We start from the raw sequence: 24,033 nt of genomic DNA, 5'->3' as shown, positions 1-24,033 counted from the left end.
GTTTTCATCCTCTTTATCTCTCCCTGTTTCCTCCACTAATTTTCGTTGTTCTCCCTTCTTACATCCTCTATCTGTATTTTTTTCATGACTCATTTTGTCACTCCTCCCCCTTCCGTATTCTTCCGCCCCGCCAAACTAATTCCTGCGCGAAGTTCGTATTTACGAAGCAAATGTCGGAAGTCGAAACAGGAATTATAGAATAATTTATAGGGACCGCGTCATAACAACGAAACGTCGTAGGAAGTGTTTATAAGAATGTGGGAAAGGTCAATAGGAGTGTGGGAAAGACTTGTAAGAGTGTGGGGAGGGTTTTATATATATATATATATATATATATATATATATATATATATATATATATATATATATATATATATATATATATATATAGATATATATATATATATATAACAAATTAAGCTTCATCCTACAGCCACAGTTCATCTAAACACTATTGCTTTTCTGGTGTGTTGGCTTGCCTCTCCTTTTTGCCAGTTTGTGCACACCATTAAAATCAGTGCTCACGGTACATCAGGAAACAAACCCAAGTATTCTGAATGATCAAACTGATCAAAAAATTATCTATATTTTAACAATAATGTATTCCATAAAGGTCTGCCTAATATTCCAGTGTTTTTTTCTGAGTATGAATGGTCATCGTGGTAGCTCCTGGGTGGCTACCCGAGCAAGGCGGTCACCCTCAATGTGACCAACCCGTGTAGATGAATGATGACAGGCGAGTGAAATTGGATGTTAAATAGTAATTTGGAAAATGTGAACAGGCTACCTCAAAACAATAACTTTCATGTCCCAAAAAGTGTACAACAACACCCTGAAGACATCCACTCTGCACTGGCTGCCTCCCAGCTTACATCCCTCAGAGAAAATAGTGACCACATCAAACAAACCTCCCCTCTGGCATTACAACGATTACAACGCCAGAGTAAGGTTCCTCGCAAATGATTCAGTGATTGTAACATACAGAAACACAAAGGTTATGTTAAACTGGGACACAGTCATGAGGGCAAAGAAAAACAAGGAAAGCCTGCAAAAGTGGACTGCTTATCAAATTCATTGGCAAGAGGTGGTTGTGAATCACCCAGCAATTCGGTAAAACTGTCAGCACGCCAAGTATGAATCAAGAGAATTCCCAGGTGCTCTCAGCCTGCCCTGCAACACATCTCAACACTTGGTGTGGCCACAGTTATACTGCACAAGTAATCCTGCTGCTGCTGCACACTGCTGTGTTTGCTCTGCATGCACACAACAACTGACTTGTCCTGGAATACCACTAATGCTACTTGCTACAAGAAGAAAATAAAATCTCAAAATTAAAATTTAAGTTTTACTTACATATTCTACTTCACAATTTAAAAGATAATTTTACTTTTAAATACACAGACATTAAGTAGAGATCTATTACTATGAATAATCCAATGTGAATATGCTAAAATACTTCAAAAATAATTGTTCATTCTAAATGAGTATTAAAAATATAACAAATATTAACATTAGTACAAACAACACAAACTTAGTATGCAGGTTTGCATTACACTACTGTATCTACAGAGAGGCATGAGTGAGGCTTGGACAAAGTCTTGCAATGAACTGCAACACCAGTTGCTTGACACTTTGCAACATCAACTTGGGAGAGATGTGATTATTACTTAGACTATCATGAACAAATAGTAATAAATTAGAATGCATTGCAGACAACAAAGCAGCATAGCTGATCAACATATATCATAAATAATTTGACACTAATGCTGCCACTATGCTGCTCTTAAGTCATCCTCATACAACTCTTCAGCTACAGGACTAAGCCGTACACTAGACTTAAGTCATTGGTTAGTGGTCCTCTACACAACCTCTCACCGGTGCCGAGTGTGTCCGGCCACAGCACCGTCTCAGCGCTGGTCGCCTGCCAGCAAGACCGTTGTGGTTGGTAGTTTCACGCCCGGCTGGAAGGCAAAGTTAAATAAGTCTGAGTGGGAATGTTTGATTTGCTTTACATATTTACACCTACTAACATTTTAAATGGCCATGTATTGACTACATCAGATATTTCAAATATGCACTGTAATGAACTAACAAGGAGTTATAATATATATGACCAGATAAATAAGCCACATCTCCATACTGTCCAATTTCTTAATGCAAATGTTAACCAGTATCTTTACTCTTTCATCCCTTTCACCCCGAAACAGCCTTCCTTCTGTGGCATTTCCTCCTTTTCATTTAAGAAACTCTTTTAACAAGGAGATTCAAAACACATCTCTAACTATATATGATGATTTTTTCTCACATCTTCATTTGTTCTCTTTCCGGGAGAAACACTTGTTTTGCAATTGAAAAAAAAAAAAATATATATATATATATATATATATATATATATATATATATATATATATATATATATATATATATATATATATATATATATATATATATATATATATATATATATATATATATATATATATATATATATATATATATATATATATATATATATATATATATATAATTGTTTTCCTCAGCCCTTGGTCTGTCTCCATTACTGCTAAGAGGAAGGAAGCAGAAACAGCAGGAGGCGTTACAAGGCAGGTTACCTGAGCAGGTGTGGAGGGAGGAGCTACACAGCCTGTCAGTGGTCCATGGGCCGCAGACACATGCCATCAGGACCACGCTCCACACAGGACCCGGCTTCCCGACTGTTGGTCTCAGGTGAGAAGGAGATGTCAGTGTCATAACCATAGTCTCTCTGTAATAAAAGAGTGCAATAAGCAGGCTGCATCCAGTGGCTGTAGATCATTCACTTATTGTTTGTCACTTGTACTGCACCTCTGGCAAGTGGAGCACCGAGCACCAAGGAGCAGCATGAGCACAGTAGGAAAGCACAAAAAGGAGGCACCATAACAGGAAAGGTTCAAAACAGGCAGCACTGCAATATAACAGAACAAAGGCACATTGGCTTTGTATGAAGAAATACAGATAACTCTCTTTATGCTGTTGACAGGTATATTAACTTACCAGAATAGCAAGAGGTCCACTGCCCCAGTTGTCACACTCAATAATACCACCGCCCTCTGGCTCCCTTGGAATGCAAACACATCTCTTCTTTTCCTGGGGGTAGGCGGTTGCGGCCATGCGTCTGCCAAACACAATGGCAAGTTTCTGAATCTTCTTCTTGATCCTGTTGGGCCTCGATGACTGTCTTTTTGGCGAGACAAGGGCAGCAGATGTAAAGATTGTGCCTGAAAAAGAAAAATGCACTAAAACAGCGCTGGAAATAAAATTTGTTTGGATACCAACCACATATTTTCTCTTTAAAAATATTTAGGTATTATCATTATCATTAACATCCAGGTTCACACACACACACACACACACACACACACACACACACAAACGGACTAAGTGAGGGTAGTATCGGCGAGAAATGTGCAAAGCTTTAAGGAAAAGTTGGATAAATGCAGATATGGAGACGGGACCACACGAGCGTAAAGCCTAGGCCCTGTAAAACCACAACTAGGTAAACACACACACACACACACACACACACACACACACACATCGTCTATCTGATACTCTTAGTATTATAGTAATATAATTAATTCATAATTTTTTTCTTAATCTCAGTGTCGTGCATGCTATGGCCAAGCCTCACCATTGGTCTGGTGAGCCAGAGGTGCACAGAATCCCAGCTTGTCTTTGGGTACCGGCACTTGGGACTTGAGTGCTCGGTCTCCCCTCAGACCCGATGACCGCGTGTCCTTCACCGTGTAGGCCAGGTCCCGATCAATACCTGGTAAAAGAAAATTCAAGTTTTTAACATGTATATGAGAAAATACTAAAGTCCCCAATGAAAAATAAGACACTCATAATCTCTGTATTCTAAAAGGTCCCTCGTCAATGGTCACGACATGTTGAGAGAAAACTTTTGATAATTTGAAAAAGATTACAAGAAAGGAAATAAAGCGTGTACATTATAGGTTCAACTTTTCAAATATTGAATATTTCATGACACTCTTGAGAATACCTTGGATGAATACAAATCATTCATTGATAAGTTAATTACAATGAGCTGTACACTAATAGTACTGGAGCCACATAGATGCTGATATATGTCTATTTACTACACTTAAATGGTATTTATCACACAGAAATGACAGGCAAAACTATTTGCAATGAAGGAACAACACAGAATGAGCAGGAAAACTGTGACCACAAAAACTTAGGTTATAAGCCTTTTATAAACATGATGGCAGGATAAATTATATCAATAGTGTAATCAATCTAATAACATGTTAGTCCTGCACCAATCACAACCACATCCATGAGTCATTTTATGCCATCCATCCATCTGAGTGTGCCAACCAAGAGTGGGTCTGATCACGTACATTTTTCAGCATGTGAGGCATGGCTGGCGACGTGGTGAGAGCAAAGACACATTTATCTGTTCCTTCACTCACCTCAATCTACATTTAGATTAGACTCAAGACAGCAAGCAGCACTTTCACTAAATGTATCAGCTTATAAGTTTACACAACATGAGTTATTTAGAGGATTTCTTACCTAATAACTTCTTTTTCTCTCTGGCTTTTGGAATGTCAAAGAGTTCTTGATTGAAGACGTGCAGGGTGACGGAGTACTCCAGCAGGATGTGGTACATGGTGCTGTACTCCATCTGGCAACACAGTATTCAACACTTTACAATCCTGCACATCACTCGACAAAATGCTGTTGCAAATTTGAAATATTAATGGCAAGGAGACGGTGGGTTGCCACCTGCTGCATGGAATGATTACAGGCAAAGGAATCGGTTAACGCTATAGCCGCTTCCACGGAAGGGTATAGCCGCTTTGCTTTTTCGCTAAATTTATTTACTTTTCGGTAATTTTCGATGACCATTCGTTGGCAACACTGCCAGAGATATGTTTAGGCTACTGCTTCAGAATCTTGCCGCTCTCACGATGGACAGGATTTCCTGCCAGACCCTGCGAGCCCAGCAGAGCAACACGAGAATGAGAAGAGTATGCTACAATGACTCCCAAACCACATCACAAGACTGTGTTACATAGAAAGCTTAGAGTATTGACTATATATAAGAATGAGCATGGGCATCCGTTTCGCTAACTCCAAAAGTCTCTCCTCTTCAACTCAATATTTCTCCAAAACCACAGCACATAGAAACGTTTTCATGCAATAATTAAAAAGAAGAAGAGTTGATGATGACTATGACGACAAAGTAATTTGTTATTGCATTGTAGTTCAGCAGAATCAAGTGTGTGAATATAGGCTATTTTCGGTGTTTGGTGCTGAGGTGCCGGTCCTGTGGATGTTGTAGATGACCACCCAGGCCGGCCCTTTAGGGGTTAAGAATAATTTGAGGCACTAATAGAAATGTGAAAATGGGTAAAACTAAGAAAATTTAATAAAGAATGATGTTGTGTGTTACCAAAAAGCTGGATGGAGTTATGATAAACAGATGAACCAGTTTTAAGTTGAAGTTAGGGAATTACCTGAATTTTTACTGAAAAAGTAAATGTTATGATCAAACTTGCTGATTACCTAATGGTTCAGACCTCAAGGGCTGTTTCAAAATATTGGACCTTTAGACTGTTTGTCACCTTTTCCTGAGACTCCAAGAGGTTACCAAAGATGATAACAATAAATACTGTGCCAGGAAGAGGGGAAACAATGCCACAATGGTGTACACAGAGCTCTACTTGAATCTTCAGAGCACGGGCCAAGGAGCGCCAAGGCAGCACTCACCGAGGGGATGAGTGGCAGGCAGGACTGGCAGGGGAAGTGGATGAAGGTGATGGTGACTCCGGCCCGGAAGTTGAGGCTCGCAGCGAATGAGTAGGCCAAGAATGCATCAAAGGAGTTGAAACTGTCTTCACTGTAGTCTTCAGGCACTGTTGACCAAAAACCAACATTTCGTATTAAAAAAAAAAAAAAAAAAAAAAAAAAAAAAAACTTATACATACAGCCAACAAAATCTCACCTAACTTTGTGTATAAGTTCCACAGGCATGGTATCTGCACCACAGGAGAGGTGTGTAAGTGTGTGTGGCTTTGTAACCCACTTCAGGCTTACTTCATGATACTTACTGAATGTAACATGCTGTAGAGCCTTGTCAATGTTGCTGGCATCAGTGAAGATCTGGTTGTCGACGGTTGCAACCACTGGCATGGAGAAGGGTGCCTCTCCCCCATACACCACCATGGCATACCTGTTCAGTTGGCAACATATACTATTGATTAGCTTAACCGTACATGTAGTTTTTAACCCGGTAGCAGCGACGGGCCAAATTTGTGGCTTTACCGTGTAGCAGCAAAGGGCCAAATTTGTGCCATGATTTAAACCCCCCAAAATAGATGATACATAAACTGATCACAAATGCTTCAATATATATTATGAAATGGTTTGTGTGAGTGATGATTTTTTCTCATTTTTCTCGCTTGGAGGGACCATTAAGAAACATGATCCCCGCTGCTACCGGGTTAATATTGCTATTGGTGATCTTTCTCTTATCAAACCTTGAAGCTCAATAAAATAATTTTCATGGCCAATTATTTTAAGATCTTAAATGTGACTATATGGTCACATACTGCAAGAGGTTGAGAGCCATTACCTTATATGATGAAGGCCGCTGCTGACTAGTTCTTCATTCAGTTCCTTGATGAAGGTGGCAAAGCGATTGATTGGCTTTTTCTCAGCAAGGATTGAGTTGCAGTGTTGAGCCTCAAGGATAATGACAACATCAGTGGATTTGAGGATGGCATTTTCCTGCAACACGATCGGCACGCCTTCCTCCAGGGTGAAGCGCTGCATGTCGTTGTTCACGTACTCACACCTGGAGAGCAGATTACGATGAAAAGTTGAAAAGCATCAATTATTACCACAGTCACAGTCTTTTTGAAATGATATACTACAAAGTTGGATGAGGGTTAGCAGTTGGTGACTCCATTTCTTGAAAGCAGTTGATTTATTAGATTCAGAGCCAGGTAGGCCTCCACAACATAAGACTAGAGGTGAGTTTCCCAGTGGTATTCAACCCACCACATATGCGTTCAAGCTACTATAGTAAAACAAGATTGTCAAGATTGTTTTAGTGTTGGTTCATGCAGGTTGTTTCTTCCACACTGCTCTGCCCACAACATCAAGACTAGAGGTGAGTTTGCCAGTGGTATTCAACCCACCACATATGCGTTCAAGCTACTATAGTAAAACAAGATTGTCAAGATTGTTTTAGTATTGGTTCCCGCAAGTTGTTTCTTCCACGATGCTCTGCCCACAACATAAGACTAGAGATGAGTTTGCCAGTGGTATTCAACCCACCACATATGCGTTCAAGCTACTATAGTAAAACAAGATTGTCAAGATTGTTTTAGTGTTGGTTCCCGCAGGTTGTTTTCTCCACACTGCTCTGCCCACATCAAGACTAGAGATGAGTTTGCCAGTGGTATTCAACCCACCACATATGCGTTCAAAATTGTCAAGATTGTTTTAGTGTTGGTTCCCGCAGGTTGTTTTCTCCACGCTGCTCTGCCACACAGCTCAAAAACCTATTCCTTCCTCCCATATGTTACCTACAGCTAACACATGAGAGGAAAAGGTAAGTGTTTGGACTGTGTGGCAGATTGGCAGGGAGGAAAGGACCTGTGGCAGCCAATGCAAAAATGATCTTGTCAATCTGTTTTCACTATAACACATCGTCAACAGTTTTCATGATGTTTTTTAATTGGCTTGGATGTTAAATCATAGATGAAGTTGAAAATTAACCCCTTGACTGTGGATTTCCTACAAGAAGACATCACCAAACTACAGGAATGGAATGATAAGTAGCTGCTACAATTCAATGAAGAAAAATGTAAAGTCATGCACCTTGGGAGGGGATATCCAGCACACCAATACCACATGGGAAACACTCCACTATCCACCACAGAGGCAGAGAAAGACCTGGGAGTATGTGTTACCAGGCTACCAGTGAAGGGATATCCAGCACACCAATACCACATGGGAAACACTCCACTATCCACCACAGAGGCAGAGAAAGACCTGGGAGTATGTGTTACCAGGCTACCAGTGAAGGGATATCCAGCACACCAATACCACATGGGAGACACTCCACTATCCACCACAGAGGCAGAGAAAGACCTGGGAGTATGTGTTACCAGGCTACCAGTGAAGGCCAAATCCGTGCCAACTGCAGCAGACGGGTTAAGAGTGAAGGAATCATACGTACATAGATTATGACTTAGATTGAACAGCCTGACACCAATGCATTCAAGCCTGTACTAACACCCCCCAGCAGGACCCAATGACAAGATCTGTAGATGCCCACTTGGCCTCATCAGCTCGGGGTTGTCTCCTATAGATATAACCCCATGAGCAGGGCTGACTTCTGGGTAGTGTGCCGCCAACGTTGCCAGATTGTCGTACTCAGCCTCTTATATTTACCGACTTCCAACCCAAAAACTGTCTCCTGAAACCCAATAACGAGATTCACTTATAATTATCGTTAAAATAGTTAGTTTCTCATGTTTCTTGGTAATGGTTAGTCGTCAGAAAACGGTAAATACTATGCCGTAAGATAATCTGGCAACGGTGTGAGCCACATGCCCGAATACCCAGAGTTGCCATTCTTGGACTATGCAGGTAATAAGCCTCAATTTAGTGTCATGAAATATTTGCTAATTTGACACAAAGTAATTCCAGCAATACCGCATGATTCTGCAGACACTTAATGTTACCAGAGGTGTCCATCTGCCTCAAGTTACTATTTAGTATCCATGTCATGAGACAAGACAGGGAGCACAAGCAACTTGAAGATTGGATTTTGCTCCTTTTATGCAGGTATTGATAACGCCATACACTTGTGCTGAGTATATGTTGATGCACTTCTTTTTTTCATTATCAGACACCTATCAGAAAGAATTTTCAGCAAATTCAGACAAGGCTCTCCCTCTATTAGTTCAGGAATATGAAGATTATCAACAGTATAGAATCAATAGACTCACTGGACACAGTATGAAGGAATCTTGATGGGGATGCTGTTGGCGGAGCAGGCCTCCCTGTATCCAGCGGCAGCGTTGCAAGTGTTGCGCTCCGTGGGCGCCTGTGTCCGGGAGTCCACCTGACACATGTCCATGTATGGTTTGGAATCTACCTGCAATTCAGAACAAGAGTAACAATTCATATCATGCTTCCTACCATATATATTTTATTTCCTCTTCTTAACATAATTATGCATACATATAAATACAAAGCCTGCAAGTATCCAGATTTGAAAAAGTTGGAAAGTTTTGTTTAGTCGGCGCAACATCTGTGGTCATATGCCGGAGAGAGACAAGAGGGGGAAGGAATTATAGGAGAAAGGAACAGATCCCAGGAGACGGGACACAATCCCCGATTAATACCTGGTACCCATTCACTGCTGGGTGGACAGGGGCGTAGGGTATCGGAAAAGCTGCCCAATTTTTTCCAATCCGCCCGGGAATCGAACCCAGGCTGTCTCGGTTGTGAGCCGAGTGTGCTAACCGCTGCACCACGAAGCCCCCTGCTCCAGATTGGATATAAGGTTTGGGATCAGTGGTCAGAAGGTGGTTCTTGGCCACTGCTACTATATTCTGTTTCACTCTTCCTTGCTCACCTCTGAGAAGCAGCCTTTCAGAGGAGATCCTGTGCTCTGGAACAGGTGTGTGCAGGCCTCAACAGGAACCTTTGAGGGCAGCCGTCCAATGTTACCGGAGGACAAACACTGGCCACGACTGACATCCCAACTCTCCGCCATCAGCGTCCCGTCATCTGTTAACTCTCCACTAGGGAGCTGGAAGTCATCGTAGGGCTCATAATTGTACAGGCCCAGAAGTCCTCCCGTCCTCCCAAAGTATGAGCCTGTGGAAGAACATACCCTCTTACCATTGTTTTTTTTAATTTTTTTTTAGGGCTCATAATTGTACAGGCCCAGAAGTCCTCCCGTCCTCCCAAAGTATGAACCTGTGGGAGAACATACCCTCTTACCATTGTTTTTTTTGTTTTTTTTATGTCTACGCCTATTGCACTGGTAGGCTTGCTTGAGGGGCCTGGATGGTAGTCGTCCCCAGCCCGTCATGGCGCAGGCAAGTGTTTATAGTGGCGCCATTGTTTATTGTTTTCTCATTACCATCTCGATGTATTCCCCTCCAGATCTATCCTATGACCTACACCCTGTGCTTTCGGCCTGTAAACTCTCAAGATGGGTCTCTCATTACCTTCTTTCTAGCATCCTCTACACGTCAGCACCCATTGAGTTCCCTTTTACGCCATACTTGTGCCTGGGACTATTTAGTTTCTCTGTCAAACAACCAAACACTAGGAACTGTTCTCAAGCACTTCACTTCCTGGAGGGCAATGCTTCCAGAGAATATATCAGATTAACCCAGTAGCAGCAGGGATCGTGTTTCTTAATGGTCCCCCTAAGCAAGGAAAATGAGAAAAAATCACCCCTCACACAATCCATTTCATAATATATATCAAAGCATTTGTGATCAGATTATGTATCATCTATTTTGGGGGGTTGATATCATGGCACAAATTTGGCCCGTCGCTGCTACACGGTAAAGCCACAAATTTGGCCCGTTGCTGCTACACGGTAAAGTCACAAATTTGGCCCGTTGCTGCTACACGGTAAAGTCACAAATTTGGCCCGTTGCTGCTACACGGTAAAGCCACAAATTTGGCCCGTTGCTGCTACACGGTAAAGTCACAAATTTGGCCCGTCGCTGCTACCAGGTTAACAAGCAGAAAATGCATGAGTATCCATCAACAGACTATTAACCCCTTGACTACGGATTTCCTGCAAGAAGACATCACCAAGCTACAGGAATGGAACAAAAAGTGGCTGCTACAATTCAATGAAGAAAAATGAAAGCCAAATCCGTGCCAATCGCAGCGGATGGGTTAAAAGCAACTTGATCATGTCTTGCTATGAGTACAATGTTACATACTGGCAGAGCTCACTCCATCAGATGACCACTGTTACGAGAAAAGCACCAAGTCAAGAATCACTTATGTGCTATACCATGAACATAAGAACATAAGAACGTAAGGAGTCTGCAAGAAGCCGGTTGGCCTATACAAGGAAGCTCCTGTACACTCAACCCCACCTTACCTCACCATCCATGGCTTTATCTAACCTCTTCTTGAATGTATCTATAGTATTGTTATTACCATGAAGGGTTATGCTTGTCACATCCTGGGCAAGGTTCCAGTTCACTCCGAAGCCATAGAGGTGACTGACCACGTGGAGAGCATGAAGACTGCGGTGCACGGAGACAGACGAAACACTGACTGGCAGCTCTGTGGCCTGACCATTCACGGAGACCTGTGGCAACAACAACAGCAGTGCACTAGTTTGGACTTAAGGGACTATTACACTGGGCAAATTTTCCGTGGATCTTCAGTCAAACCATGATTCCCGCTGGCGTGGTTCTCATATTTCCGTGGTTTTCTGACGTGTCCACGATCTTCCAAAGCCACGGTAGATTTCACTGAAGGACGACGGTATTACTCACCATCATCATCGTCAGCAATAACAAGAAACAAATGAGAACCACACCAGCGGAAATCGTGGTTTGACTGAAGATCTACGGAAAATTTGCCCAGTGTGATAACCGCTTCATTCATATGTAACGCTATTTGTATACTGATCAATATCTATGTATTACACGACTCCAAGACAGCTTAACTCTAAGGCTAATAAGATGGTATTGTACAATGATGTTTTGGGAGGTATAGTGAACAAATACGTTTTACCAACAAATGCAGGTATATCGTGGGATTTGTAACTTACTCTGAAATCCTTTGCTATCTCAATGTATGTGTCGTGAACATATATGATGATGGTGCGGGAGGAGTGGTGGTGGTAGTTGACCGACACGGCCCACTGGCCCCCCACCATGTCCGCCACGAGGAGGTGCTGGCACCGCCCCTTGTACTCAAAGTGCCGCTGGTCGAAGGTGATGAAGTGCTGCTCTCCAATCATGTATCCGGTGGCTGAGGGACGACACAAAGATACAAATTCTCTTTCTATACTTTATTCAATTATCAGACCCTAAAAAATATGAATAATGAAAATTTTCAATCCAAGTGAATATACTTACTTATGGAGTTCCTAATACTACAAAATGCATGAACAATTTACTGAATGGCAGGGGATAATTTTACTTATGAATCTGCACATTTATCATCTAAAATAATTGTGTTTGACTATTTCATACTGGGATTCTTCCACTCCATTCAAATACATAGTTGTCCCTGCAGTGGCTCACCTCTGAATGGTGGGAGGAAATTGTCAGGGGAGAAGCGCAGCCTGATCATCTTGTGCCAAAACTTGAGCAAAGTGGCATTGGAGGAGGAGGAAAAGAAGTTGAACACCCTCGCCACTCTGCTGTACTCAGGCAGGTCCTGCAATCACACATCACACATGTCACACTGGGCTAGGAAAACAGGTCATTTATGTCTGTTGCATATGGTAAATAAGAGTTTAAAATTTGGCCATTAAACCCATGAAATGTCTAAGAGGCAAATAAATGAAAAATATTCCTTAGAAAAAAATAAAAATCAAAGTATTACTAAAACAGACATGATTGATTTCCTGTTAATGTGTCTGGCTCACAACTGAAAGGTTTGGGGTTCAAGTTCGGAAAGTTTCGTTTAGTTGGCGCAACATCTGTGGTCATGTGCCAGAGAGAGACAGAAGGGGAAGGAATTATAGGAGAAGGGAACAGATCCCAGGAGATGGGACACAACCCCCAATTAATACCTGTTACCCATTCACTGCTGGGTGGACAGGGGCGTAGGGTATCGGAAAAGCCGCCCAAATTTTCCCACTCCGCCCGGGAATCGAACCCAGGCTCTCTCGGTTGTGAGCTGAGTGTGCTAACCACTGCAGCACGAAGCCCCCCGTTTAGGGTTCAAATTCTTGGGCAAGCACATTCTGGGGTACATTTTGGGTGGGTCTCCTTTGATGTTTGTCCCTCAGCAAGTAAGGAAGTTGACAAGTTGTGGGGCATTGTACAAAGGAATATAAAATGTGCTCAAGGTGGTAGTGGTTAAACTATTTACCGGACCCAACACCCAGGGGCACTGTGTGGGCACTCAGCTTGCTTCCCCTAGCCAAGGAGGGTGCACCCACACTTCAGGCACTTGAGACTTTCCATTTTAGTAACCAGTCACACTTCAGGCTTCAACAAAACAGCACAGAGATTAAGGCTGCCGGTGTTGTGTGTGGTGAAAAAACAAGAGTTGGAAAAGTGGATATCTTTCAGTGGATGCTCTGCAGAGAAGTTTAACCGTGTAGCAGCGATGGGCCAAATTTGTGCCATGATTTAAACCCCCCAAAATAGATGATACATAATCTGATCACAAATGCTTTGATATATATTATGAAATGGTTTGTGTGAGTGATGATTTTTTCTAATTTTTCTCGCTTGGGGGATCATTAAGAAACATGATCCCCGCTGCTACCGGGTTAAGCAATCATACTATGTAGGGATTGTCATACTTATACTGTTCTTTAATATTTCAAAATACTCTATGAATTAATTGAAGTGCATAACAGAGGGTGGCATAACAAACTGACCTTCCAGCTGGGTCTGTGGTCAAATGCATGCCAGTCCAGAGGCAGCTTCTGGACCATCTCCAACTCTCCCTTCTCTGGTGAACACCTGAACATAGTCTTGGCCCTGATGTACCTGCAAGCAGTGTGCCGGCTACAGTAATGTTTGTTTATTATGACAGACATTACATATTTACACTTACGTTCTAAGTAGTTTTATACTTTAAATACACTATGCAGATATATATCAAACACAGGACAAAAATCTAGTAATGACTGAATAGGTGGGCAGCAGAGATCAATGGAGTGAGCTAAGAACTTTGCTCTGTGCCAAAATAAAGTATTCTCCCTTGAATGATGCATTATGGAGGAGAAAGGGTAAAAATGAAGGATACTTGAAGGACAGGTGGGAGGCTGTGAGTGAATGTGATGAAAAGAATGTATCAACTGGGGGTACTGGAGACTCTCCCAGCATGGCCATCCCTTCCGGGGAGTTCCCTGAGGCACAGAACATCAGAGACAGATAGACAGGAAGATAAAGAAAAGGTGGCCATGATAAGCAGACACTAGCGGGACATACAAGGAATGAGAGAGTGAAGGATGAGGAGGATATATAATTGTCAGATGTAAACTTTTAAGTACCATCAAAAAATTATTGTGAGAATATGATAATATAAATTTGAGTTACTCTTACTTAGTGAAATGTACTCTTATTAGTAAATGCTAAACAAAATCTCCCTTAGCTTTTGATGTTACAACTCTAATCAAAGTACATTAATGGCTGCCAATTAAGGCTGCTGCTGATGATGATATGAATGGTGTGGGTTTTGTGTATTAGCAACACACATACTTCTGAGAGACCTCAACACCGGTCTGGGTGAAGATGGTCCAGCCGTGCTCCAGGAGGAAGGCCGTGGCATCCATCAGCTGGCCACTGACGTCCACATACTTCACCGTCCAGATGACCTGCAAATTTTTCACACATATCATACCGGTCACTGCAGACACTTGCTTTTGCATTTGTTTATACAGGCGGAGGCAGGCAACTGTGATATCCACAAGAATAGAGAAAGAGTTCATGAGTGCAGAGACAGAGAGGAGAAAAGATGAGAGTGGGCAAAGTCCCACGTGAAGCTGACATAACAGCAGAAGCAATACAGTTATGTAGATGGTATATAACAACTTGAAAAACAATTCAGCAGAACGGAATGAATTATAGATCACCACAATGAGCCCTCCTGTGCCTCACACGGATGTGCTTGATTATAAATGGTTAGTAGAAAATTAGAAGTAACTTTTTGTCTTGTCTCACACCTAAAGACCTATGAGGCAGCATCATGCCGTCATTCAGTGTCTCATCTTTTCCAGCGGTGGACTGGCTCACCTTATTGATGGCCACAACCACGGCCTCCTTCAGCCTCCGGGCCGGTGCAAACTGCATGAGAGAGTTCCAAGCTTTCTCAAGCTCTCCACCCCAGTCTTCCATGAATGGCGCCACTATGGAAAATATGAGATTGTGTAACATGCAAATCAACCAAAGATATTATAGAATGAATAAAAGTTGATATTTTCACAAGACAAGTGAATCTTGATACATTGGAATGGCTCAAATTACTTTGTTTAGTGATGGGTTTGATTAAAGTTTTCATTCCTATTACCTTTTCATACTTTCAGGGTTAAAGGCAAAACTTTTTTCCAAAATGTCCATAAGAAATATCATGCATCTCAGTCAGTACACTGATGTATAACTTTGTCCTCAAAATTCTGTATAAATTTTGTCTTGAGCACAGGGAGCTATGGCACATTCTGCCACCAACAATACTGCTAGTCAACTCACCACACTCAGCCACACACCACCGCTGCGTTACATACCCAGGTCTAGGAAAGCCTTTACTCCCGTCTTCACCTTCTCAACCAGCATTGTGTAATACTCCTCCAAATTCTCTCGCTTGGACTTTTCAGAAAAGTCCTTATAAATTTTCTCCAAGTAGGTGACGAGTTCTTGTATTCGCTGATAATAGGAGGAGGATTTGATCTCAAACCCAAGCCTCCTCATCCATCCTGTTCAATCAAAAACATCTGAATTTTGGTCTATTCTAATTTGTATAAACATGTCTGTATTCATTTTCTATTCATCATTTTCACAATGGTATCCAGTAATGCTAATGGAATGACTAAAATATTTATATAAAATCTACTGATTAACTACTGTATCAGCCAAGCAAATTACCAGAATGACGTACTTAACCCGGTAGCAGCGGGGATCATGTTTCTTAATGGTCCCCCCAAGCGAGAAAAATTAGAAAAAATCACCCCTCTCACAAACCATTCCATAATATATATCAAAGCATTTGTGATCAGGTTATGTATCATCTATTTTGGGGGTTATATCATGGCACAAATTTGGCCTGTCGCTGCTACACGGTAAAGCCACAAATTTGGCCCATCGCTGCTACACGGTAAAGCCCCAAATTTGGCCCGTCGCTGCTACCGGGTTAAAAAACATATAATTGTGTCAAGTCTGCAGAAACATAAAACATGAGTGAACATGCGTCCTGCCACCTTGTTCAATAGTGTGGCTGCAATATGGCCTCACTGCTTCAGTTTGTTTCTGTACCACATTACCTCCTCTTCATGTGTGCCTAAGAAAAAATAATGGAAGAAAGCATTACAGTGCCTTGAGTTGGTGGTCAGAAAGGTTAATGTGCAAAAGCTCTAACATACCAATGAGGTTTTCAGCTAACTTCCAAGCATTTGCCTCCACGTCATCAAATGTCCGCAGGATGTGAGGCTTGTAGTTGTTGTACACGGCTCGCCACTTGACGTAGAACCATTCTCCCAAGCGCTGGGTGAAAGCCTGGATGGACTCCCTGGCTCGCAGGTACAAGTGTTTTGCATACTGTGAACATGAAAATATCACGTTGTCAAAACTCAGGCAAAGCAGTGAACATGCAACACTGACACAAAATACAATGACAAAAACGAATAAATTATGAGTTAGTGATAGACAGAATCCTCAAGTCTGCTGAAGTCAGGTTGTGGCTGTTCAAATATGTCTATCAAATTGCACTGTAAATACTCACATTAAGCTTAAGAGTGCGTAAAGCATCAATAAAATTAGAATTACTGAATGTTTTAAAAGATTTCATCGTTATCCTCATCACAATTATCATATACTCCATCCCCAGAAGACGCAGGCTGCAAAAAGATGAGAATAAGAGTATAAGCAACAAAAAGCAGAAAAAATGTTTCCGATAAAAATTTCCCGTGAAGTAATAAAGCGTGATAAAATAACTAAAAGATATGAAAACCGAATATAAAGATAAATCACTTCCTGCTCAAGCTGATGGAAAGGCAAGGAGTGAAATATACAAACTAAGAAAGGCAAAATGTTAAATGTGTGGAAACAGCTTGACGAAAAGAAGCACTGAGATATATAATAAAATAAATCTAGCAGATGCAATTTGAAAGGCAATAGAAACAGTTGGAGTAGAAGCAGATGGAAGCAGAAACAGAAGCAGTGCAACAAGAGCTCAGGTTCTGTTTGTAACAATTAGGAAAATCCAACACAATAAAATCAAATAAAGAATATCTCACCACACAAAGCAATGAAGACAATGAACAGTTTAATATGGCGAGTATGAAACAAAATGCAAGCACACTTATTAAGCACCTGGTCATATTTTTCAGCCAGCAGGATTGAGAGAGTCCTCAGCTTTTCCTTGAAGCCAGATCCCTTCAGGTCCTGCAGGAGAGACAGTCATCAGTAAAGTGAGGAAAGTTAAGAGGAAAAATAAAAGTTTATAAGCACATGCTACAGTCAAACCACTTCAAATAGTCCGTTTGGGCGTATGATTCCGTGGGTCCTTTCCTCCCCTCTGCTCTCCCACACAGTCCCAATACCTGTTTTTCCCTCTCATATGTTACCTATAGCTAACATATGAGAGGAAGAGATGGGTGTTGGGACTATGGGGCAGAGCAGAGGGGAGGAACGGACCAGCGGAAATGAACGCCCAAACGGACTATATGAAGAGGTTTGACTATAATGCTACCTTCAGGCATATGGGAGAGACTGAGATCAGTGAGGGAAGACACAAGAGGTCATGAAGGATAAAAACACGACTTTCTCTTCACACTCTTAAGCTCTAGGCTGAAAAAGAGCTTCAGAACTTACAGAGATTATATCCTGGAGGAAGTCTCGAAGCTTTTGCACATACGCACGAAGCTGTCCTCGCAGCTCTCCCTTGGCCAGCCTTGCCTTCACTCTCTGAACCGCTGGGCTGAAAAACAACGCTGCATGTGAACCGACAGACTAACACAATTATGGTTTCTGGTGTACTTTGAAACTATTAAGGTTCACACTGATTTGACTTACTGAGCATCAACTTTTACTAACACCATTGCATTTGAGTTGAAAGCAAAACTTGATTTAATTTTGATATGTATTTTTATTGTATGTAGCTTGGGAATACAGCCATTACTCTTGTCTTACCCGAACATACATTCTTGGGTATAAGTTGCAGAATTATTTAAACAAATTTTTCAAAGACCAAGATTAGGGGATTGATTTTTACAGGGATATTATTATTTCTAGGGGGTCACTACTACTACTACTACTACTAAAACTACTACTACTACTACTATTACTGCTATTACTACTACTATACTGCTATTACTTCTACTACTACTACTACTACTGCTACTGCTTTTCTTGCAGCTTAAATATACTCCTCAGAACAACACAACAGTTTTTGCATTTGCAGGGTCAAGTTTTACAGGAGTACACATAGAGTATCTTATTTTGTCAATGCAAGCAGCAAACATTACATCCAAACTCAAGCCGTACATTTCCTGCAGGGCCTTGAGGATGGTTGGGACGATGAACTGCACCGACTCCCGCATCCTCAGCTCCAGGGCGGTTGAGTTGATGCTGTTGTAGAGTTGCCACATATCCGAGACAAACTCTCCTGACTCTTTTCTGCAGCGGACACACGAAGATGTAAGGATTCATTATCACCAGTACATTCAACTTTAATAATTAGCATGAGTGATGTTGTATTATACATTATATAATATACAACATTATATACTATACAACAATAACCATGACTGATTCTTGATGGGTAATGGATAACTACAACTATTTTTCCTGAGCAGCATGACAAGACTTACCTGAAGTCAAAGATAACAGGCTTAATATACTCAACCATGTCTTCCAGAATTGGTTTGGCCCTGGAAACTGATTCCCTTCCTACATTTTGCAAGGTTACCCGAAGCCACTCTTTTGTGGTTCTTCGTAAGTCATGTGAAGCCCCAATGGCTTCACCAATCTCATTCTGTCAAGAGACCATACTCACTTATTACTCATCAGCATAATGAACCTAGATTATCCAAGCAGGCAGATACATATATCTATCTTAGAATCTGATATATATTATAAGTACCAAGAGCAAAACGTATGTGCAGATTTACTTTGAAATCAATGGCATTCTTAAATTAATGAACTGTAGCAATAACTTAGTATGAACACTTGCCATCAACTCTTCTTTGATCTCTGGCCTCCAGTCAAAGCGAGATGTGAGGAGTCGAGAGTTGTTGAGGCGGAAGAAGAAATTTGCATCTTGAACCCACACTGGCTGCTGCTGTTGCTGCTGCTGACCGCTGCTCAGCCAGCTGGGGCGTAAATGCTTCATGGAGAACCTGACGTTACGGAGGTCCTCAAGACCACCCTCGACAATCACTTGCTCCGCTATGTCTGGGTGAGATCAAATTTTCTGATACAGTCTCATACAGCAAATGGAGATCTGCATCACAGCTGTTATAGGGCTAAAGAAGGGAAGCAAACCACATTTGCAATGTACTTTTGAACTTGTCTTGGATAGTTGAATTCCTCCACTACTCCATCTTTCCCGTGACCCTCCCAAGATAACCCCACAAACAGCTGGCTGCCTTGGCCTGTACACTCTGTTGGCCGCCACAAGATAAACTGCTTTATTTCAGCCCTACTGTTAGACAAGTATTATATGAATGTTTTCATTATAAAATGTTACTACATGCACCACTACACCTTCAGAGGTTTTAATGTACTTACTTAAAAAATTGATATTTCTGAGCTAACTTACATCTTGGAAAGTCGGCTTCATACGTCGTGTCATTGGAGAGGAGGTTGTCAAACGTTACGGTGATGATTTTGTGTGACGGGTGGAGCTCCACGAAGGTGAGGAGCGGCGTCTCCTGGCCGGGGTACCGCGTGGTGGCAACACTCCACTGACTGTCACTTTGCTGATTCACCTCCACCAGCACGTCCAGCAGCTTCCTCCAGGTCTCCAGCTACACCAATGCAACTTAAACGTTAACTTAGCTCTGTACACTTCATAAACATCAAGATATAAAAAAACTTCATAATGTCAGAAATGGTATACTTATGCACGCTCACTCTCAAACATACAGTGATATAATTTCCTGCTTATTTAAGACTAAACTTTGTCTCTAACCACTCTTGATATGTAAGGAGGATACACGATTGCCAGTAATTTTGTTTTTCCCATACATTCCACATTCCACAAGGCAGGTTACCATGACTGTTAACCCCTTGACTGTGGATTTCCTACAAGAAGACATCACCAAGCTACAGGAATGGATCAAAAAGTGGATGCTACAGTTCAATGAAGAAAATTTAAAGTCATGCACCTTGGGAGGGGATATCCAGCATACCAATACCACATGGGAAACACTCCATTATCCACCACAGAGGCAGAGAAGGACCTGGGAGTATATGTTACCAGGCTAATAGTGAAGGCAAAATCCGTGCCAATCGCAGCGGACGGGTTAAGTATAAGAAACAGGATAAAATCGATGTACAACAGTAAGCATATAGAAAACTCTGAAGGCTAGCATCCAAAAACCTTCCCACGAATCACTCTTAGAATAACGTCTCCTCACCGTGACTTGGAGTGTCTTCTGGACCAGGTCGATGCTGCTGACCAGGTGTGCCGAGTGAGGGTGGCTGGACTCGCTGGTGTAGAGGAAGTCTTGCTCCAGCGCACACCTCACTTTGTTCACTGCCAGGCTCCCATTGGTCTTCAGAGTCAGACTGAGATGGTACAGTTATGCATTAAGGATGGAGGAAGATGACTGTGTGAAGGTGGCATGGTGGAGACAGGTGGAGGGGAGAGGATTGAGAGGAAGACTGTGATTTAGATGGAGGGATGGAACTGAGTGAGATATGAGGCAGCTGGGTCTGGAGGAAGTGGATGCAGAGGAGAGAAGGTACTGGCGACAATATGCAAGAATGGCCGACCCAAGGAGGGATTAAGGCAGAGAAGAAGAAGAAGAAGAAGAAGAAGTCAAAAAAAACGAGAAAAAGAAATAGAAACGGAAGCAAGGAAGGAAGGAAGGCAAGCAGGAATGAGGAAGAGGAGGAAGAGGAGGGAATAAGGAGGAGAGGGAGAGGGGAGGATCGACGAAACTTAAAAAATAATAACAACAACAATAATAACAATATATCAACAAATACAAAAACTAATGAGAAAAATATGAAGAAGAAGAAGAAGAAGAAGATGATGAAGGTCAGACTGAAACAAAGCAATAACATCTTTTACATGTCCGATACCCTATTCCCTCCAAGGATATATTAATTTTGGTAGAAGAGGTTTAAGAGATTTCAACCTCTCCCCATTTGCTTTCCTTTTAAATGGTGAAAGAAAAGCCTAAAAAAAATGTATTCTAAGTCGTATTTCATATAAACATTAGCATCAGTATAAATAGCCATAATAAAGTAATAATAATAATAATAAGAAGAAGAAGAAGAACAGGAAGAAGAAGAAGTAGAAGAGAAAAGTAGATGAAGATAAGGAAGAAGTAGAAGGAGAAGTGGATGAAAAAGAAGAAGAGGATAAAAAAATAGATGGAAAAGATCGAGAACAAGAATAAGAGGAACATGAAGAAACACCCACTTGGTAGCAGGATGGGTGAGCACAGCCTTCTCGTTGATGACCACAGCATCCTGGCGGCTCTTATCTCTGAGCAGCGCCACCTCCAGCCTCAAGTCCTTCTGGGGGTCTGGCGAGTACTCCAACTGTCCATCAAGAGTCAGTTCCTCGAGGCTGTTCCGACGATACTCTCCTCTGATCCCAATGTCCTGTGTGAGTATAACAGTCCATTAACCCCTTGACTTGACCCTTGACCCTCGACTTGACTGTGTGCTCCGTCTTCCGGCTCAATCTATTTGGTAAAGTTGTCCCTTAATTCACTGGACCATTTAACCCCTTGACTGCAGATTTCCTACAAGAAGACATCACCAAGCTACAGGGATGGAACAAAAAGTGGCTGCTACAATTCAATGAAGAAAAATGTGAAGTTATGTACCAGGTTCCTTCATGTCTTACCTTTTCCAGCAGAGGGTGTGAGAAGCTGACTAATGCCTTGTAATTTTTTGTGTTCCAGGTTCCTTCATGTCTTACCTTTTCCAGTCCAGCAGCGGGTGCGAAAAGCTAACTAACGCCTTGTAAGTTTTTGTGTTCCAGGTTCCTTCATGTCTTTCCTTTTCCAGCAGCGGGTGTGAAAAGCCAACTAACACCTTGTAATTTTTTGTGTTCCAGGTCCCTTCATGTCTTACCTTTTCCAGCAGCGGGTGTGAGAAGCTGACTAACGCCTTGTAAGTTTTTGTGTTCCAGGTTCCTTCATGTCTTACCTTTTCCAGCAGAGGGTGTGAGAAGCTAACTAACGCCTTGTAAGTTTTTGTGTTCCAGGTTCCTTCATGTCTTACCTTCTCCAGCTGTGGGTGCGAAAAGCTGACTAACGCCTTGTAAGTTTTGGTGTTCCAGGTCCCTTCATGTCTTACCTTTTCCAGCAGAGGGTGCGAAAAGCTGACTAACGCCTTGTAAGTTTTTGTGTTCCAGGTTCCTTCATGTCTTACCTTTTCCAGCAGAGGGTGCGAAAAGCTGACTAACGCCTTTTAAGTTTTTGTGTTCCAGGTTCCTTCATGTCTTACCTTTTCCAGCAGCGGGTGTGAAAAGCTGACTAACGCCTTGTAAGTTTTTGTGTTCCAGGTCCCTTCATGTCTTACCTTTTCCAGCGGGCGGGAAAAGCTGACTAACGCCTTGTAAGTTTTGTGTTCCAGGTCCTTCATGTCTTACCTTTTCCAGAAGTTTTGGTGTTCCAGGTCCCTTCATGTCTTACCTTTTCCAGCTGCGGGTGCGAAAAGCTGACTAACGCCTTGTAAGTTTTTGTGTTCCAGGTTCCTTCATCAGTCCATTGCAGTCGTCCTATTGCTACTTCTCCGTCACTGCAATACACGAGTTAGAATTTTACGTAGGTGATGTTTGACAACTTGTACATGTCATTCTGAGCATTGTCACTCATGCAAGGAAAAACAATATCCTATAAATGAACTTAGTGGTATCAAGGTACATTTCCATGGCAGCTTCCTCCTTACAATATTCTAAATTTATACCTCAGTTCACTTTTCCAGGAGAGTTTTCTTTCCTGACACAAATACTGACTGGAACAGGACAAACAATTAACAAACACACCTTAACCCCTTGACTGTGGATTTCCTACAAGAAGACATCACCAAGCTACAGGAATGGAACAAAAAGTGGCTGATGCAATTCAATGAAGAAAAATGTGAAGTCATGCACTTTGGGAGGGGATATCCAGCATACCAAAACCACATGGGAAACACTCCACTACCCACCACAGAGGCAGAGAAAGACCTGGGAGTACATGTTACCAGGCTACCAGTGAGGGGATATCCAGCATGCCAATACCACATGGGAAACACTCCACTATCCACCACAGAGGCAGAGAAAGACCTGGGAGTGTATGTTACCAGGCTACCAGTGAGGGGATATCCAGCATGCCAATACCACATGGGAAACACTCCACTATCCACCACAGAGGCAGAGAAAGACCTGGGAGTGTATGTTACCAGGCTACCAGTGAAGGCTCAATCCATCCCAATCGCAGCAGACGGGTTAAAACACATAACATCTCAATAGGTTACTGGAGGCAAATAGATTATCAAAATACATTCAATAGAAACTTTGGATGTACAATTTTTTTAATCACATAACACAGCCAAAGACTTTCCTACCTTGGATTAGTACCATTCCAGTTGAATTTTACAAAGGCGGTGATATTTTTGGCATTCCTCATGTAGTACCCATCCAGAAGTACCGTCCGGAAGGGCTGCGAAAACTTCCCCTTCAGGATGTGCTCCTTCGAAAACCCCTGGAAACAACGACCCATGATAATTTTTTTTTTTTTACAACAAAGGAGACAGCTTAAGGGCACAAAATAAGGAAACAATAATAAAAAAAAAAGCCCGCTACTCGCTGCTCCCAAAAAGAATCCAAAGAGGTGGCCGAAAGTGAGGTCAATCTACTAAAAAAACTATGGATTTGGTGCACATTTCAATA

At 41.9% G+C, this 24,033-nt stretch overlaps 1 protein-coding gene across 1 annotated transcript in view; it reads right to left on the bottom strand.

Annotated features, from left to right (window-relative positions):
* Nucleotides 1-1,331: 1,331 nt before the first annotated feature.
* LOC126988003 (uncharacterized) overlaps nt 1,332-24,033 on the bottom strand; it is an 89,539-nt gene continuing 66,837 nt past the window's right edge. The window contains 28 exon segments of the mRNA XM_050845733.1: nt 1,332-1,961; nt 2,613-2,764; nt 3,034-3,257; nt 3,671-3,808; nt 4,579-4,690; nt 5,779-5,924; nt 6,120-6,241; nt 6,644-6,865; nt 9,033-9,181; nt 9,665-9,909; nt 11,224-11,377; nt 11,846-12,048; nt 12,324-12,459; nt 13,637-13,748; nt 14,463-14,578; nt 14,997-15,109; nt 15,485-15,673; nt 16,337-16,511; nt 17,286-17,357; nt 17,787-17,892; nt 18,459-18,590; nt 18,785-18,948; nt 19,147-19,367; nt 19,735-19,942; nt 20,555-20,705; nt 21,568-21,752; nt 22,793-22,898; nt 23,709-23,845. Of these exon segments, the coding sequence (XP_050701690.1) occupies nt 2,648-2,764; nt 3,034-3,257; nt 3,671-3,808; nt 4,579-4,690; nt 5,779-5,924; nt 6,120-6,241; nt 6,644-6,865; nt 9,033-9,181; nt 9,665-9,909; nt 11,224-11,377; nt 11,846-12,048; nt 12,324-12,459; nt 13,637-13,748; nt 14,463-14,578; nt 14,997-15,109; nt 15,485-15,673; nt 16,337-16,511; nt 17,286-17,357; nt 17,787-17,892; nt 18,459-18,590; nt 18,785-18,948; nt 19,147-19,367; nt 19,735-19,942; nt 20,555-20,705; nt 21,568-21,752; nt 22,793-22,898; nt 23,709-23,845 (4,155 nt within the window). The 3' untranslated portion in view covers nt 1,332-1,961; nt 2,613-2,647.

This window comes from Eriocheir sinensis, chromosome 67, assembly GCF_024679095.1.
Source record: "Eriocheir sinensis breed Jianghai 21 chromosome 67, ASM2467909v1, whole genome shotgun sequence".
NCBI classification, from domain to species: Eukaryota; Metazoa; Arthropoda; class Malacostraca; order Decapoda; family Varunidae; genus Eriocheir; species Eriocheir sinensis.
Note: the sequence above shows the minus strand (reverse complement) of the source record. Positions and strands in the feature narration are given on the sequence as shown.